Below are 18,958 nucleotides of genomic sequence, written 5' to 3'. Positions count from 1 at the left end.
CACGTCCCGGCCCCCGGTCCCGGCGGGAGCCTATGGGCGTGCGGAAAGCACGGGGGGACCCGCCCCCGAGGGCATCGGCCAATTCTGTGTAAGAGCGCGCTGTGAGCGACAGCGGAATGCGCCAGGTACCGACCGATCAGGGGAAAGGCGGTGCCTGCGGCTGAGCTGCACCCGTGGTGTCGTCAGAGAGGAACCCGCTGAGGGAGATGGGCGGGCTCCCACCTGGAGTGACGGCCGGCGGAACCATTCCGAGTGCCAGTAGTAGTAGAATGACGCCGGAAGGAGCCAATCTGCTGGGGTCGCTGCTGCGGAGGGTGGGCCAGAGCGGTCGGTGAGCTGCGGGTGTTGGCTGCAGGTGGGTACGCGCTGCTCGGAGGGAGCGCTCAGGGGGGACTAGCGCTTCGCCGGCTGCGGAGAGGCGGCAGTGCCGGAGACCGCCGCATGCCGCGGCCGGGCCGCGCTGTGAGAGAAGGGGATCCCTTTGCCCCATCCCGCCCGTCCTGTCAGAATTATTCCTCCCTTAGAATGAACGGAGCCGCCGCGGGGCGCAGGCGCGGGCCTCCTGAGCATGCGCAGTAGGGGCGCTGACGCCGCTGCCCTCCCCTGGCGGGCGGGGCGGGGGCGATGGCGGCCGGAGCCGCAGGGCTGGGACTAGTGAGGCTGGAGACGGCCGATAACCCTGGCCGGGGTACAGAGAATGTAGTTGCCCGCTAAGTTCTGCCTCCCTCGGCCCTGTGCGACACAAAGAGGTGGTTATGCCCTCGAGGGGGAGGTGGTCCTTGGTGGCAGCGCGACCCCTTGAGGACAGGTGATGCCCGGCGCATGTCTGCCATTAGCGCATCTTGCTGAGGTGTTCTCGTCAGCGCATCCATTCGGCTGGAGAGCCGTCCGGGCCCCTGGCAGAGCTGTCGCAGCGGGGTGGGCTCTGTTTGCCTTTTATTGACTATAAAGAGGAGCTGATTGTCCCGAGAGCAGATGAAACGCGCTGCATCACCCTAGCTGGGTTCTGGCTCCTAAGGATCTGTCTGAACAAGCGCCTTTTGTGTCTCGTGCTCATTGCTCTGTTAAGAACTCTAATGGTTGTCAGAACTGGATTCCCATGTGCCCTCAATTATAGGCCATCTGTAAATCCTCAAAAGGTAATAAATTTGCTTGCCCTTTGGTTCTGGAGTTGAACCATAGCTAAAAAATTAGGGCCTATTTGAAAATTTACAGCCTGTCTTTCTGTTGCTTGCCTTTAGAAATACTTGCGCTTCATCCATCCTGTATTGACCATGTACAAATGAGGCAAAAATACTGAAAATTGTGTTCTTGCGGGTATTTCTTACATTCCTCCTTTTTTGTTGTTGTTTAGCATTCCCAGCTCACTGTTAGTATGGAAAACTGCTGTTTCTACACAGGCCAGAAGGTCTTTGTGTCTAAAATAAGTCTCAGTTATAACTGAGTATAGATTGGCCTTTGCAAAATATTTTAAACACAGAAGTAACATTCGGATTAAAAAAAAAATCATCAAGGAATCAGTAGGGTATTTGACTAATTTCAAAATATTATTCCTATTTTTCCTCATGATTTAGCAAAGCAAGGAATGGCAGAATCTTATGTATTATCCAAACCCATAGACAAAGTTAATTGACAGCAGAGGAGGATTTAACACAATCAAGAAAAAATCCCAGGAAAATACTCTTTGCCAATATCAAACTCTAGCTGAGGCTTACATTTCAAACTTTGTATTCTGCACACTCTGAAGAGGAAATAGTGGCCTTATCTATATTTAGTTACTGATAGATGATAATACTAATGAATTGTGGATCTTACCTAGTTCCAAAAAAACCCCTCAGGTTTGATTGATAGGTTTTGCTTGTCCTGCTTTCTACTTAAAAAGATTTAAACATGTAGCAAGTTTTTTCACCAGTGGATTAATGTTTTTTTTTAAAAAATGAGCTTCATGTGTAAATGCAAACTGAAGCTGAAGATGCATTATATAATATGTACTGTAAGTATGGACATATCAATATAAACCCAGATCTTTATTTTAAGTAAAACATGCTATGATAATAAATCATATTAAATTATTCTCTAAAGATGCTCAATATTGCATGCATGTTTTGAAAAAAACCACATATTTTTAATCACATGCAAAAGTGACAGACTACAGAAGCCATTAAAAGCTGTGATTTTCTTTTACAGAATTTGCAGTTATTACTTTTGCCAGAATTAGAAGTACAGTATGTCATTTTAATTCCATTTTTTTCTGAAAATTAAAACTACAGTTCTTGATCTTTTTGGCTAAGAAAATAATTTGCAAAGGAACTTGATGAGTTCAAGAAATTTAATTTTAAGATAAAATCCAACCAGTTTTACTTCTTCTAAGTGCTTTTACTGCTTTATCTTAACGGGTTCATGTGTTTGTCCGGGAACATGCATTTAATGATCACTGCTTGCAGAATGGGAATCTTCCACTCTTGGAATGCTTCCAGGAATTAGTGCAATTTCCTTACTTCCTACTGGTGCCATGCTGGGTTTTTTTCCGTGTTGATTTTTTTTTTGTCACTTCTAAAGAACACAAAGCTTTAAAGTGTCTGTGTCACCTTTCAATCTGAGAATACTATCTCAACATTTATTATTGATAAATGTCACTTTTGTGGATTAAATGCCTCAAAATGTCCTGTGCACTTTTTTTGCTTGTCCTGAAATGATTGACTGAATATTATTTTTATTTGAAGTTCAGTTATATATGAAAAACCTGTGAGACTCAGTTGCATTGAAATTTCCAGGCAGGAAGTTGGAATTTTCTTAATGTTTTCAGTCTTAGGCGGTCAGTGACAATCAACACATTAATGGAATATAAAAGTACAGAACTTGTACTCAGTATTTATAGTTGAATTACATTTTAAACCACTCTTGTCTTTTTAGCAATTAGAAGTGTCACCAAATCCTACAGCTATCTGTTCTACTCATACTCATATTAATAAATGTTAAATTAGATGTGTAGTGCAGGGTGGTGTCTTTAAAACTTGTTAACAAGTCATTTATTTCTCTCCTTTTGAATGGACAAGGAATGAAAACAGCAAATCGTTTTGATGGATATACAGTAGACTCAATAAAATATTTAATATTAGAGCTTAGAATGCTGATAATGACCTTTTCAGAACATATATTAATGTACAGTTAAATTTTGTATGAAAAAACATAACTGAAAGTTTTATAAAGAAATCTATACAATGTCTTAATCTTCACTGTGCTTAATTCTTTTGTCCTAGGTACATAAAGTGTGCTGTAAAATACCAGCTCTTAGATGTACCTTTATTAAAATCTTGTTCCCTAGTAAGACATACAATCCAGGCTGGTAGAAGGCCATGTGATAAACGTAATGTTCCATTGAAGAACAATTTATTTCCCATAAGATACCTGCTAAGAAGTACTAAGATTTAATTTTTTTTTTTTATTATTGAGTGCTGTAGCACAGCTGTATTGTGCTTTCAGACAAAAGCAGATAGATTGTTTTAAAATTGTTTGTAAGTAATAAAGTACAAAATCAGGGTTGAGTTTAGACTGGTTTTGCCAGCTGTCTTGGAAGAGGAGAGAGCATCTACCCACACAGTGTTATTTGTAATTTCTGAATGGCCACACCCTTGTGCTGAGAACAGCTTCAGTCCTGTTAAAAGGCTTTGTTCCTTTCTATTGTCAGGCAGGCACAGCCCCAACGGGCTTTTTCTGGCAAAGTATGAACTGAGCTCTGTGTGATACTTACGTGAGCTCAGTACTTTCACAAAACAGCATTCCCTAGGCTATTTCAAAGTCATACATATTTGTATGTATATTTTTATCTTACTGTTATAAAGTGATCAAACAGTTTGGTGTAAGTCTTTGCCACTGTCTTTCTGGACCTTCATCTAGGTGTTCATGCTTCTTTCTTATTACACATCCTCTGCCTAGTTTGCTATCTTTTCCTTGGTTACTCACTAAGAAATAATTGCACATCTTCCACCGTGCTCAACTTCATTAGCATATTTAAACTTCTGTAATCATTTATCAGTTGTAGCAGCTAAGACTATTTGGACTGTTGGTTTAGCAAAATCTTTTCAGCGAAAGTGTTTATTAATATACATACATTATCTGAGTATGATCAGTGCTTTGGTGGGAACTACAACAGACTCTGCACGAACAAAAGTTCATCTCTGCTCAAAGGTCACTTCACAGTTCTGTTTGCTCTTTCAAATTTAGTGGAATGGATGTGAAAACCATTTCTAGGAGGTGTATTGCACTGGTTATGATTTTAGTGTATGCCTGTATGTTCTGAAAATGTCTGTCCTGGATGTTTTTCGTCTCCTTTATGAGTTTAACAGTATGCTGTGTTTACAGTCTCCTAGTATAATATCTAGGATTCAGCATATATACAGGTTATTAAATTGATAGTCTAAAGGTCATTTGGACTTTCCAGAGGAAAAGTAGAGGAAAATAAATTAAACATTTCAGTATCTTCTAGGTACAGAATTATAAGAATACTTAAGAAGGATTGTTGATGGTTCTAACTAAAAGACAATCATAAATATGTTACGTTCTCTATATATCCTTGGAAAAGGAGCATTAGCTTTGGTGAAATAAAACAATTCTGCTAGAAATTCAGTGAGGTTTTGGCAGCTGTTTGCATGCAATTAAGGTCATTTAAACACTTTCTTGTAGCTTTTTACCAATAGCTTAGATACTAAGAGGAATGTGTGTGTATCTCATATTTTGACTATGGTCTTACCAGAGTTCTCAGTGTGGTTACCTGCTATCTGAGTCAATGAGCTCATTACGTTCCAGACTGCTCCGTCCCTTACTGTCTTGGGAAAAGGACAGTGTTAAAACTGGCAAAGGGTTGTAACTAGGTGATCCCTAATGGCCCTCCCAACCCAAACCAGTCTATGATTCTACAACAGAGGGGTCTTTTAAACAGCACAACTCATGAGGCAGCCCTTATTACTGGATTTTGTGACAGATCATAAGAATGCTCTTACCCTCAGAGCTCCCAGGTGGTCCCTTATTTCATCCACCGTAATGACCAAAATAAGCTTACTATCACCAGCCTTCTGATCAGCTGCTGGCTGCTCTGTGGCCATACACAGACTGGCCATTGCTTGCCACTCCATTGTCAGGCATGCAGAATGCCTGGCCCCTCAGCTGGAGACCTGAACAGATAGTTTTGAGAGGTACATATTTGTCCCCCACACATCTGTTGTATGGGGTTGACCTTTACAACTGTGAAATTTGCATCAGTTTTCACTGTAGTGGCCAATTGGCCTCTTGTTTGAGGTGGCTTACAAGGAAAATAAGCCAGGGCAAATGTTTAACTTTTTAGGTTTGTTGTTTTATTGGGTTTTTTTAGAAAAGCAGGCTAATAGCTAAGAGGGCATTTGTCAGTGTAAGATTGTAAATGTCCAGTACAGGGAGGTTTTGTCAAGTGATGAGAGACTGGATCACGTACAGCAGTACTTGTGTCATGTTCCAGGAGATGCTGCAAGGCCGGTTGCTGAACAGCACACAGACATGTCTTAAAAAGCAAAAGTAAGAGATCACAACTCTAATGAACCATTTACTGGAGCTTGGTTCTTGGTAATCCACATAAAGACAGGCTTTGTAATTGGAATCCTGTGGGAGTTTATGGAGCAAATAAAAGGAGGGGTGCTCCCCAAGCATTCCTGAGCTGCAGACCTCTTCAACATATGTCTGCACCCCCTATGTTTCTTACCCCATTGTCAAAGTTGATCAAATATTTATAAAAAAACGTATTGATTAATTCATATGGCTTTGTAGAAGACTGCATGAAATAATTATAAATGCTCGTTGGCCTTGTTTAGCATACCAAGTTTTAGCTGAATTGTTAAGATAGTTTGGAGGGCTCTAAAATCATCAACAGATTCAGTAAAGTGGTACATTAATAGCAAAATTATGAAATAAGTCAGGAATTGGCTACAAGAGATCTGGAAATTAAATTTTTTTAATACAGATTTTTTTAAATGGAGAGGAGGATGAATTAGGCTAAGTCATTGCACAGCATTCATTACTACATTCCTTAATCATGGACAAAACATTAAAGATACACTTCTGAATTTTGCTTTTAAGAAAATAATGAGATACTGCTATTAGAGATTAGGATTAGGATGCACTAGATGATTTGCAAATTGGACTAGTGAGACAGTGATGAGATCTGAACCATACTGTTGTACAACAAATCTTGTATCAGTGAAAGATATTTAGGATCAAACCAGAGCAAAGAGAAAATTGCAAGAAATAATAATGAAAAACAGAAATTCAGTCTTACAAGTGGACCTTGGAAAGTTTGACAATTATTCATTCTAATGAAAGTTGAGAGAGGATATCAACACTCTTGATAATTTTAAGAGTGAATAAGTATACAAAGGAAAATTAAGTCAAATAACAATTTTAACAGAAGAATAAATATATATAAGCATTAATAAATTGATTGTGTAATTAAGAGGTTTACAGTCTCTACACCAATGTATTGGAATAGAGTTCTTGTGGTAATAGGTTGGTAAAAGAAAACTTTCTGAAACATCGATTGCGTGTATGAAAGTGATCATATGATGTCTTGCCTAAAATAGCATAGTTGGACTTGATTACAGTAGATGTTTCCATGTTCTTTATAAAAATACAAACATTACTGAAATTTTACCTCCAGAAAGCATGTTGTAGGTTGGAGCTTGCTATAGAAATTACATGTAAGAGGAGAAAGACATCTAGTATCTATTGTCAGTTCCAGAATTTTGCAGAAAGGTTTACGTTTCTTTTAGAAGAAGTGTTATTTGACCTGATGCCAAATTTAACTTTGAAATTCACTTACTTTTTTAACAAAGGTTTCATTCAAATGTGGGAAATTAATGTTATTGAAGCAACTCTGCTTTTGAAGATTCAGTCTTTTGAGGAGCAGGCTTTTAAATTCATAAGAAAAGGGTATTCTAGAAAATTCTGACATATGAAAAAGTTTTATGATTTATGGAAGTTGGGGTTTATGAGGCCATACATTATCAGAATAAATGGTGGTCTTGTTCTTCTGTATTTTCCTAGTTCCTCAGGCTTAGAATGGAAAGAGTGAATACGTTGAGATTGTCTGGCCATGGGAAGGAGAAGATGCCTGCTCCAAGGGTGCCAGTGCTGGCAGCAAGATCACTGGATCTCTTCTATTCCAGGAGACATGGAGGTCTATTTGTGGTTGGAGCTACCTGACTAGATAAAGTATAGATCAGTCTGCTGTGAAAGTACCTCACATGAAGAAGACTGCCTGATGGTTTAGTTTGCTCTGAATGTATCATGTCATCAGATAAGCCTTTCCATGAAATTAAAAACCAAAACCAGTATTTTCTTGTTTCTGGGTTTTGTTTGGAATTTTTTGTCCCCTGTCAATTCAGGTGGGCCCTTACCTGTTGCTGATTCTAATTGGAATTGTGGAAGCAAAATCCTGGAATAAAAAAAATCGGAATGTTTCTTTAAGCTTTAAAATAGGCAATCTTGACTCAGAGTTGCAGTAAGGGCAGTTTATGCATCTGGAATATATAAATAGCTCTTTAAATAGGTGTAAATAAAATATAGTTATGTTTAAAGTTTCTTTATGTTGACAAAGTGGAGTAAAATATTTTCATTGTAAAACCCAGTTAAAGCCAATTTACCATAGAAAAAAACACACTTCAGTGTAGGGATTTTCATCACAAAAAAGACTTGGCTGCTGAAAGGGAGATGGTCTTAAATTTAAATGTGTTCTAAAGCCAGTTAATTTACGCCACTGTAAATGAAACTCAGAGTGGGCAAACATAAAGCTTCCTAACAAGACTAGAGGTACATGACAAAATCAGTTTCAACTGAGTAAACACTCAAAGGTGTACTGTCACCAAATTGTCTCTAAATGACCCTATTTGGTAAGCCCCAGCAATCCTGTGATTCAGCCAGGCTGTTGGTGTTTGTATTCCGTTATTGCAGTCCAGAGTGCCTCATGGGAATCCACTCAGGAAGCAGTCTAGTAGCTTGTGTCTCCCTTCCACTACAAGCTGTAGAGTGATGAGCCTTTTGGAATGTAAAATATGTAACAAAGTTTTCTTTTTCCATCTTAATTTTACATAAAATTGTAAGAATTTGGGGGTTTTTGAGGGTAAGCCTAGGACTAGTCTTTCTCTTAAATGACAATTAAACACACTCCTTGATGTGCTTCCTTTGGATTTTACTGAAAAAATTCCTACAGGTGGGTATTATCTGTAGAATTGTTCTCTGATATATGGCAGATAATTTACTTTTAAAAATATGCCATGTGTATATATTTTACAAAATAGTAGTATTATCAAATTCAGTGTAAAAATCACTTATAACACAAATTTCTAACTGTGCATAGGATTTACAAACTAAATTAAATGCTGGAAACTTCTTTGTTTGTTTTACAGTGTATTGATTTTGCTTGGTTTTTTTTTTTTTTTAATAATAAGACTGTAGAATCAATTACTTATTTTTCCATTTCAGGAATAGATTGAAGAAAACATGGCCAATCAACGGGATTACATTAGCAGACCTATTTGCAATGGAATTTCTGTTCCTGAAAATAAAATCAATTCCTTAGTGGCTGAAGGTCATGGACAACAAATTCTAAAAGTACTACAAAAGTTCAGAGAACAAAATATATTTTTTGATTTTAAAATTCTTGTGAAAGATGAAATAATTCCCTGTCATCGTTGTGTACTGGCAGCATGCAGTGATTTTTTCAGGTAAACCTATTTTTGGCATGAATATGCAGGAAATAGATTCTAAGTTCTCTGGGAGGGAGGGAAGGAATAGAATTAAAAAAAAAAAAAAAGTGAAAAAAAATTACAACAATTTACATATATCTGCAGAGTTTTGAGCAAAGCATTCAAACATCATTTTAAGGGTATGCCAGTTCTTTGTATTTTCAAAAAATCACAAGGACTCTGTGAATCAGATTCTGACAGCAATCCAAACTCTGAAGTTTCAAATCATGTGTGGTTGTGCTGTTAGGTAGAACTGGCACAAGTTAAATATATTTAGGAGTTACCTGTTGCCCATATCAGTTCTTGAAGGTCTTCAAGGATATTGTTTGACTTGTGACACATTTATATTGCGAAACTTAACAGATTGACTACAAATACATCTTGTACTGAGCAATTGTGGATAAATTGTACATAATTTTTGAATGGAACTGGTTTTTGTTTGTCCAAGATGAGTGGTCAGTGTGGTAGAGATTGTCTTCAGAGGTATTTAAACAGATATGCATACTTTTCCTAAACTACAGATTTCAGCCTTTCAGCATGAAATGGATCTTCCTTCTGGTGCTTAAAGCTATGTATTCTTAAAGGACAGCCAGATCATTCACATACAGAATATTAATTTATAAAGAAACCTTGCTAACCCTTTTATTAGAAAGGTTCACACTTGCAGTTCCACACTGAAAGTGTTTCTGAACACAGTTAACGAAAAACAGAGCTAAGACTCTAACAGAAAAAATGGACTCCTGGGAATGAGTTAATGGCCTCAATTCGGTTGCCCGTACATAGGTGAGTGTTATTTTCAAATCTCCTGGAACATACCATGGTCTAAGTGAGTCTGCCATGTATGACAGAAGACAGCTAGATGTGTTCTAAGAATTACTGAAAAAAGAAGAAATGCAGATGAAATGAGTACTTTCTCCACTGTAGCAGCAGATTTGTTTTTTGCCCTGACACACAGAACTACTTCATTTGTTTTTAACTTCTTGACAGCACCGAGATGATCTGGTAGAAAGAAATATTAGGATGAAATAGCTTCCAGTGGTAATTTTTAGAACTGAAGTTAAGCACATATGGAAATGCATGTGTCCTTTTCATTACTTACAGACTCTGCAGATTAAAATCTGCCAGGAGAGATCTCTCCCTGCTCCTAACGGTTAATACAGCAGATAATAGCAGCCATCAGATTCATAAGTTGTCCTGGAATGCAAGGCCCATTTTTTACCTTCAAGGAATAAAAATTATCTAAATCCACTAGATACATTTTAAAATGGAACACCTTTTGTCTTTCCTGGCCTTTGGACTTCTCTTAAGTTTTGGCTTCATTGTGTAAACCCAAGATTCAGCAATATTTTGATCCTTACTTGTTAGCTTCCAGAGTCAAAGCCTTTGTCTACATTGCTCTCCTTCTACTGGTATTATTCAGTTGCTATTTTACTCCCTGATTAGAGATTTCATAGCTCTTGGGTTAATGAGGAAAGGATTATAAGGGTCATCACTTAGTATGCAAAGAGGTCTTTGGGACACAGGTGTCTTACTGTAATTTTATGTTCTTGTTCAGGAAGTCAGGCAAGTTCCTGCTTTACCAGATGTTCATGTCCCAAAGAGTATGTGCTATACACAGTGATGTTTTTCCTCTTTGGCTTCAGAAAAGGATGGGATTGTAAAAATCCCATACAACAGAGATACTAAGTGTATAACTGAACTATGATATAACACTTTTTTTAATATGAATTAACTATGATGTATTAATGATCCAGATTCTGTCCTTTGCATTTGATGATTTATCCAACTCTTCCTCCACTATTACATTGTGTCATATTCAGAAGCCACTGCTTCCCAGCCTGATGCTTAGGCTCTGAGAGGGTAGGGCAAGGGATATTGCAGCACTGTTCTGTTACCAGCACTTACCAGCTTGTAAAACTTTAGATATTTTATCTTGCCTTGTTAGATTGTGTGAAATAGTTAAATGTTATTACATACTTAGAATAAGGCAGTTAAAGTTGTAATAAAATTTCCTCAAATCTACTGATCAATAGTTCATTCCACAATTTCAACTATCATCTTTGTATTCAGTCACAATCTACTTTCTGCACAGTTTCATTGTGTCATGCAATCATACGTCAAAACCTCATTTTTTCTCTGACATTGGCCTGTACTCATACATCACTGTCAACTCTAAAGCAAGAATTAAGTTTCCTTGTGTTTTTTTTCCTCATTAACCCCTCACCTACTTTTATTTCTGAGGACTACACCCATCATCTCTCTGGCCATTTACTCAGCCTGCATTTTGGAAGGCTTTTTTTTTTCCACTTAATTTTATATATTCATCCACAGTGCATGACCTAACTCATGGGGCTTTTATACTATGTATTTTTTAAATCAGCCTTTCTTTCCTAAGCTGTTGAAACTGATGCTGTCCTGAACAATTTCACATTTTCTCTCACATTGAGAGCTGCAGACTTCATCACTGTTTGTGAAAATCCATAGAAAACACAGGTGCATTTTGTTAAGCCATCACTTTGAATATGTTCTTATTCTTGGTATGTTTTTCTTCAAACACACCAAGTAAATTCATTGTTCATATAAGAACTTCCATATTTTAGACCTATTTTAGACCAGCCCACAGTATTACGTGCCCCTGATTGTCTCCTTCCACATTAGTGTTCTCTTCTGTTTGCTAAATCTTTGTATCTTTTCTGTATTTTATTCACAGAGCCATGTTTGAAGTTAATATGAAAGAACGAGATGATGGCAATGTTACTATTAGTAACCTATCACCCAAGGCAGTGAAAGCTTTTCTTGATTATGCTTACACAGGAAAAACAGAGATAACCAATGATAATGTGGAAATGCTCTTCCAACTGTCATCATTTCTTCAAGTTTCACTCCTTTCCAAAGCTTGCAGTGACTTCCTAATAAAAAGTATTGATCTTGTGAATTGCTTACAGTTGCTTTCTCTATCAGAAAGTTATGGGTCCGTCCGCTTGTTTGATCATGCACTAGATTTTGTACAACACCACTTTTCATTGCTGCTCAGATCAAGTGATTTTTTGGAGATGAATTTTGAGATATTACAAAAATGTCTTGAGGCTGATGAACTAAATGTCCCTGAGGAAGAATCAGTGTTGAAAGCTGTCCTCCAATGGACCAAACACAACTTAGAAACACGGCAGAAATACCTGCCTAATTTGATTAAAAAAGTGAGATTACACCAGTTACCTGAAAAAACTTTGCAGGACTTTCTGCATTCTGAAGAACACTTACTTAAGAGTGCTAATTGCTCAGTAATAATCAATGATGCAGTTAAAAGTGTGCAGAACTTTAGTGGATTGTTTCCAGATGCACGTCCTTCAACAACAGAAAAATATATATTTGTTCATAAAACTGATGAAGATGGAGAAAACAGACATACATTCTGCTACAACATCAAAACAGATAAATGGAAAGAACTACCACATACGCACATGATTGATCTGCCAGGGTCAAGTTTATCTAGCTATGGAGAAAAAATATTTATAACTGGAGGATGCAAGGGGAATTGTTATAGGACTGTCAGGCTTCATATTGCTGAACCGTTTCATGATGCCACTGACCAAACCTGGTGCTACTGTCCAGTCAGCAATGAATTCTCCATAGTGTCAGCTATGAAGAAACCACGGACAATGCACACGTCTGTTGTAACCTTAAACCAGCTCTTTGTAATAGGTGGAAAGACCAGAGGAGCTCAAGAAACTCGGAGTCTTTTGGATGTAGAATCCTATAATCCTCTTTCCAAAGACTGGAAATCTGTAAGCCAATTACCAAGAGGTATCTACTATCCAGAAGCAAGTGCATGCCAGAATATAATTTACGTCCTTGGCTCAGAAGTAGAGATTACTGATGCCTTTAATCCATCTCTTGACTGTTTCTTCAAGTATAATGCTATGACTGATCAGTGGTCTGAGCTTGTAGCAGAATTTGGGCAGTTTTTCCATGCAACTCTAATCAAAGCTGTTCCAGTGAACTGTACATTGTACATATGTGATCTCTCCACCTACAAGGTCTACAGTTTTTGCCCAGAAACCTGTGTTTGGAAAGGGGAAGGATCTTTTGAATGCGCTGGCTTTAATGCAGGGGCAGTTGGGACAGAAGACAAAATTTATATACTAGGTGGTGATTATGCTCCAGAAGAAATCACAGATGAAGTTCAAGTCTACCACAGTAGTAGGTCTGAGTGGGAAGAAGTTTCACCAATGCCAAGAGCCTTAACTGAGTTTTACTGTCAGGTCATTCAGTTTAATAAGTATAGGGACCCCTGGTCACCTGTACTGACAATTTGCTCTGGAGAATTTTGAAACTCCTGAGTCAAAAGAGTCTATGTAAATGCATAAGTTTTAGAACACTTTTTAAGTATTAGTTTACAGATGGAGAAATACGTACCCATTTGTTTAAATTTTCAGTTTAAATTATATGCTGTAGGATTGCTTTTGGAAGAGTCCATTAAAATGTCATTCATGCTAGTCATTATACAGACAGTATTACTTAATTTTATATACAACTTTTCTCTGTAATGATCAGAATAATTTTCAAAATACTACTTTTCAAAAAAGAATATTCATGAGGAATTTGTTGTGTAACGTGCCATTATTTCTGTAATATTCACAGTTGTCCCAATAGACAAATTGCTAAATGAGAAAACTGACTGTGATACTGTTTTCCCTATGTAACTGAAGTTTAAAAGAAATTTTCATTAGTGTTATTTAGATTTTCTATGTTCATAAACCTGTAAGAGGAATTCATTGTCAGCTTTATCTTATCAGAATAACCTTAGCAAGGACAAGAGCCAAAGTGACCTTCACAGTATTAAAACCAGGTATCTAACTTGAAGAGACTGATAATTCCTGTCATCTTACTTTAGCTCTTCAGGTTTACCAGTTTTTCTCCATCCTTGTGCCTTAGTAGTAGCTTTATTTTCCGTTTCCATCCCATTAACTGTGGCAAGGTAAACTTCAATAACATACTGCAGGGTAGGTAAGATTTCTACAGGATGGATGGTTCATGTGATATCTTTGCTTCAGTCATGTTGTTGACTAAAGAAAAAACACTTCAGGATGTTTTCTAACAGAAGTCTTCCATCTCTGAAGTCTTCAGTGCTACCTACTAAGCAGTCACTAGGCTGCTGATAGCAGCAAGCTGTAGAACCAGTTGTAGCTGTTGCTTCCGTTAACTATGGGAAAAGTTTGTATCTTGTCATACATCAAAGTTACAAAACTGCACCCCCATATTAAAAGTCAATAGTAAATAGTTTTTCTGAGGTGAGAAATCATCTCTTGTGGTTTAAATTAATTAAAACACTTTATCTTAAACTTCATGGTAATTTTAAATGTTAAAATAGTACACAGTAAACACTACACTATATATTGCTTGATAAACTTTAAGTAGTCAGCTGTTATAATGTTAAAATTGTAATGGACTTTTAGTGCTAATATTAATCTAGCCATACGTTGTGAAGTAAATTTGATCTCATGCTTACAAAGTCAGTCCTCTGACAGGAGGACATGAAATTAGCTAGGTTTCATCAGTTAATTTGTAATCTTCCACAGCCTGAGAATTTCCTTTTTTACCAGGTATCCAGATAAGACACTGAGAGCCCTTATGTTCCATGTAAGTATTGTGAAAGCAGGAAGGTTGTCTTCTGCCAGACAAAATAATGGTTCTAAACATCTAAGCACACCTTTTCAAGCAGTTTAAAACATGAATAAAGTTTAGTGAGGCATCAGAGACATCTTTCATATGTCTCGAGACAACTGTGGTAAGTTCATTGTCACATCACTACTGCATGTACTTTTTGCAAAACCTAAGCTGAATATTAATGCTTAAAGCTTAATATTGCCTAGAACATTCTTCTGTTTTAAACAGTCAGCAATGGAAAGTTCCAATTCTGTGATTGACTCTGTAATTTGTTATCAGATACCTTTATAAATTTAGATAACATTCATCATAACAATTTTCATAAGTATGTAAATGAAAATTATGCGCATTTAGAGAACATGTTAATCGAGCAGAACCCTTCCACTCAATAATTTCTGTGTATTAACATGTGTGTCAATTCTGTAGAAGTAAGTAGCTTGTTACAGTATTTCAGGCAACTTCCACATTTATTTTGGTTTTTTTTCATTATAAGTCTCCATATTTTAAATAAATGTAGCTAGGTAACCTTTACAATCATGTTACAGAAATGCAAGTATTTTTATATTGGGACACAACTGCTTTTTGTTAGTGCAAAGCAAGTGTATTGAGTAGAGAGAGGAAGAATACTATTCCTGCTTACTGAAACAATAGGAAAAACCAGACACATAGGAAAACAGTAGTTTTAGTTTTAATAAAGCTACTCAGGGTAGCATAGAGACTTCATTAACCATAATTATTGCAACTTGTCACATCATTGGAATACGAGGTGCAATTCACCTTTGCTTGTGTATTTGTGTTGTTTTTATACCTGAGTAATATGAGTATGCAATTTATGCATTGAGAAAAGTAACATATTATGCCCATAGTACATGGGTATAAATAGCTATGCAAATTGGAAGAGATTAGAGAATTGCAAGGTTTTTTAATTGCCACTGTCATGACCAGACTGCTGGATCACATAAACAGCAAGCGACTCATTCAGGTGATGCTCTTTCCCCTAAGTTTTTCCCTACAGCAGATCTTTTTGGCACTCTTCCACCCAGCTACTTGCTATAAGATTGGCATCTGACATTAGACAGAGCAGTGATGTATGTGAGATATTCCTCAGTATAGACAGTGAAAACTGACTGAAGCTGAATTGGGAAAACAGTCATGCTTTAATATTCTACACTACGCTTGTGTAGGAACTAATGTCAGTTCCCAGTTTGACAAACCATTCATGGATTTCACAGGGACTTGAGCTGTCTTACTCAGTGATCAGGAAATAATGTAGTAATGTCAGTTGCTTTCTAACGTTGCTTACAGAAGAGTTACTGTGAAGTGGTACTGATTTTCTGCAGTTAGGCAGGTAAGCCTGTACTACAGCTCTCGCAGAAGGAAAAAGGTAATTTGCCACATTTCCACATACAAAGTGTTAAATCTGGTAGCAGAATTGAATGCAGAAGAAGCAGAAGTGTTAGAAAGTCATGGTTAAAAACAAGGCTTCATAGAAGTAAGGACCTATGTTCCAAACCCTGTGATTAATTGCTGAAGATGTAAGAAATCTCAGTGAACTACACAAAAGAATATGAATTACTTGCATGAATAACTGTTGTAGGTCTGGATCAAACAGATTTTTCAGTCTACACAGCAGTTATGCAATTAAAAAAAAGGTCACAAAATTAATGCAAAGTGAGCTTTTTAATATCTTTTCTGACTTTTCAAAGCTCTTTGAATCAAAGCTTTATGAAAAAGTACCTTCATCTAAAAATAGTCAGTAACTAGATTAATGATTACCTATGTTCTCACTGAAATAGTGATGTTTAAACATACAAAATGCATGTAAAATTATAATCTACTATTTGCACTTAAATGATGTAACCAAAACATTTCCAATAGTATTCTATTTTATGTCACAGAATACATTATAAGCATGACCAGTATAGTATACATGAAGATAATATATATTGTACGTGGGATTTTAATATCCAGTGATTATTATATTGGGTAATCGCAATTTTTAAAGAATGCTGTCAAAACATTATGGCACTTTGGTAATGTCATCATACTGGTTTAGTTGTTATAATAAATATCAATTATTCAGGTGTTTTATTGATTGTGTTTGCACAGACCTGATTATTATTTAAGGACTAATTAATTTGTCTTCTATATTCTAAATATATTTGTAATAATTCAGTTTACTGCTGTTAAAAATTCATTATATTCACAAAATGGAGTAGATTTTTTTGGGTTAGATTTATTTATGGTATTACTCTGTGAAGAAAATTGTTTACCACCTCTGGTTAGTACTGGGTAGTAGGTAAGGTATAGGCTATAGAATGTGCTGACTGCAGTTCCTAATGTGGAGATTAATTTTAGATGTTTCTGTTTGTAGACCAACAGGAGGCAGCATAAGATCTATTTTAATTAAAACAGACTGAAAACAGGGATGTATTTGAGAATATTTATAGTTGAACATTATGCTCAATTTACTTTTTCCCTTCTAACACCCAATAAAGCATAGAGAACAGTAACATTTTGCTGCTGCCTGGGCTCTGCTGATATGTGGAAAGTACGATATTACACATTTGCCGAGATGTTCATTCTTTTGTGAAATAAAGCACTAAGCAACTGAAACCTTGTTGGGTCTCTTTTTTTTTTTTTTCCAGTGAGGTTCAAACTGCAGAGAATCTACAGTGTTTCTAATGCAGGTAATCTCTTTTCGGTTTTTGTTTTTTTCTAATTGGAGAACATTTTGAATGCTATAACCAAGAAAGCAACTAGCATGGATGAAAACTGCAGTGACGGGGGTTTAGACTTACCCTTGGACCTTGTATTTGTATATCCTTTGCCTACTGAGTTACTGTTCCCATGCTAATTTTAATTGTCTGCTGAAAAGTTCCTAAGTTTACCATTGTAAGGTACTCATTTAAATTGGTATCTTTTTTAGTTAGATGAGATAGATATACAGGTTTTTTAACAGTTTAAGTATTTCAAATGACTTGGTGTTCATTTTTATTGAAATGGACCTTCCATACTACTAGAAGTAGCTTTAAATAAAAGGAGATAAAAGCTACTTAGTCTAAAATTAGCATGCCAAGGCATGAAGAAATGACATCAATATGAAGTGACGGAGCCCAGTGTTGTCTTGTATTCTTCCAAAACTTAAAATTCTGTAACTCCAAGACTCCTGTGTAGATAAATTAGAGTTAAATCAATACAGATTAACCTTCCAGCACTCCAAGGCCTTTGCCCCAAAAGCCTTTCAGCTAGCAAAATCCTTTTGGAGACATGTACAAAGCATTCTAACAGCATTCACAATATTAAAAGCTTATATGGAACAATGAAGGGATTCACAGACCAAATCTGAGAGCCCAAGTTGCATAACCCTGTGCACAATCAGAAGGAAATTGTATATGTATGTTCTACAGATCCAGGGAATTCTCCATGGACTTGGAACAGTTTGCATCTGAAGTAGACCATATGGTAGGGATTTTCTTACTGTCATCAAAAGCAAGGAAGAAAGAATCTGATTTAATGATTAAAATACACAGAAATTACACATAAATTCAAGACAGCTCACATAAATGAAGGCGATCCAAGGATTTTTGTTGGAGGAAGCTGCTATACACCAGGATTTTTCACCAGTGATCAGTAGCCTCCATAAAAGTGGAGTAACTATTTTGGGAGAAAGTAGAGCTATTTAGGTTTATGTGCATGGCTACTCTAGGAAACCATATGCTTCCTAGTTGAAGTTATTCTAATGGATACTAATCATATTTGGTCTGTTTCTCCTTCACAATAAAAGACGGATATTCAATGAGGTATAATTAGGACTAATTATTTTTGCAGACTGGCAGAGGTTCAGACTGTTAATGACCCACTTTCCATCATTTGTCCACCTACTTGCACCTGAATCTAATTTGAGCTAGCTTACAAGACCTTTAGGGTGCACTTGAGCACTGTTAAAATACTGGTAATAATGTAAAAGGAAGCCAAGTTCATGCATGGGTCTCAGTAAGAAATATCCCTGTATTATATATGCCATCAGAGTGGCATGGTGTTGCCACGCTACTCCTTACCATTTTCCTTTTTAACATGATTTTCAGTACACAATGAGCAAGCATGGCAGCAAAACTATCACTACCTGTAAGCAAACTGGTAAATTAATAGTTGGCTGCAACTGGAAAATACCATTTTAGGGAGATCTGTAGTTTCATCACCGTTATGCTTATTGAAAGCTGTATCAATCAAATAACTACCTGTCCTGTGAAAGAACTTGGAATGAAAGGACTGAGCAAGTAATTGTTAGCGAATATGCAAAGTAATAAATGCGCAGATCAGGTTAGGCAGAATAGAAGTACGTAACTTCGGAAAAGTAGGGTTACATCATCAAGGCAACAGGAAGTAACACAGAGGGCAAGGACCAGACACAGCTTGTGTCGTAGGGGGGACGAGGAGCCCCAAGCCCGAAAGCTCCAGGAAAGGGTTTTGTGTGTGTATTCACCCACATCAACAGCGTGGTGGCTCACACATGCAGCATT

The 18,958-nt window shown here is 37.1% G+C and overlaps 2 protein-coding genes across 6 annotated transcripts in view; one reads left to right on the top strand and one right to left on the bottom strand.

The window, feature by feature from the left end:
• AASDHPPT (aminoadipate-semialdehyde dehydrogenase-phosphopantetheinyl transferase) overlaps nt 1-301 on the bottom strand; it is a 41,968-nt gene extending 41,667 nt beyond the window's left edge. The window contains exon 1 of the mRNA XM_048294690.1: nt 223-301. The gene's annotated coding sequence lies outside the window, so the exon portion shown is untranslated. The remainder of the gene's footprint in view (nt 1-222) is intronic.
• KBTBD3 (kelch repeat and BTB domain containing 3) lies at nt 270-17,051 on the top strand. 5 transcript variants are annotated; one of them, XM_048294684.1, is made up of 4 exons: nt 272-355; nt 7,069-7,201; nt 8,506-8,747; nt 11,479-17,051. In XM_048294684.1, the coding sequence occupies exons 3-4, from the start codon at nt 8,524-8,526 to the stop codon at nt 13,097-13,099; spliced, it is 1,845 nt and encodes a 614-aa protein (XP_048150641.1). In that variant the 5' UTR covers nt 272-355; nt 7,069-7,201; nt 8,506-8,523; the 3' UTR covers nt 13,100-17,051. The 5 variants fall into 5 exon arrangements, with proteins under 5 accessions (XP_048150642.1, XP_048150641.1, XP_048150638.1 ...); XM_048294681.1 differs by having other exon boundaries at nt 273-355; nt 7,069-8,233; XM_048294682.1 differs by lacking the exon at nt 272-355 and adding an exon at nt 616-1,139 and having other exon boundaries at nt 7,069-8,233.
• Nucleotides 17,052-18,958: the final 1,907 nt, after the last annotated feature.

The sequence above is a fragment of the Corvus hawaiiensis genome, chromosome 2 (assembly GCF_020740725.1).
Source record: "Corvus hawaiiensis isolate bCorHaw1 chromosome 2, bCorHaw1.pri.cur, whole genome shotgun sequence".
Taxonomy (NCBI): Eukaryota; Metazoa; Chordata; class Aves; order Passeriformes; family Corvidae; genus Corvus; species Corvus hawaiiensis.
Note: the sequence above shows the minus strand (reverse complement) of the source record. Positions and strands in the feature narration are given on the sequence as shown.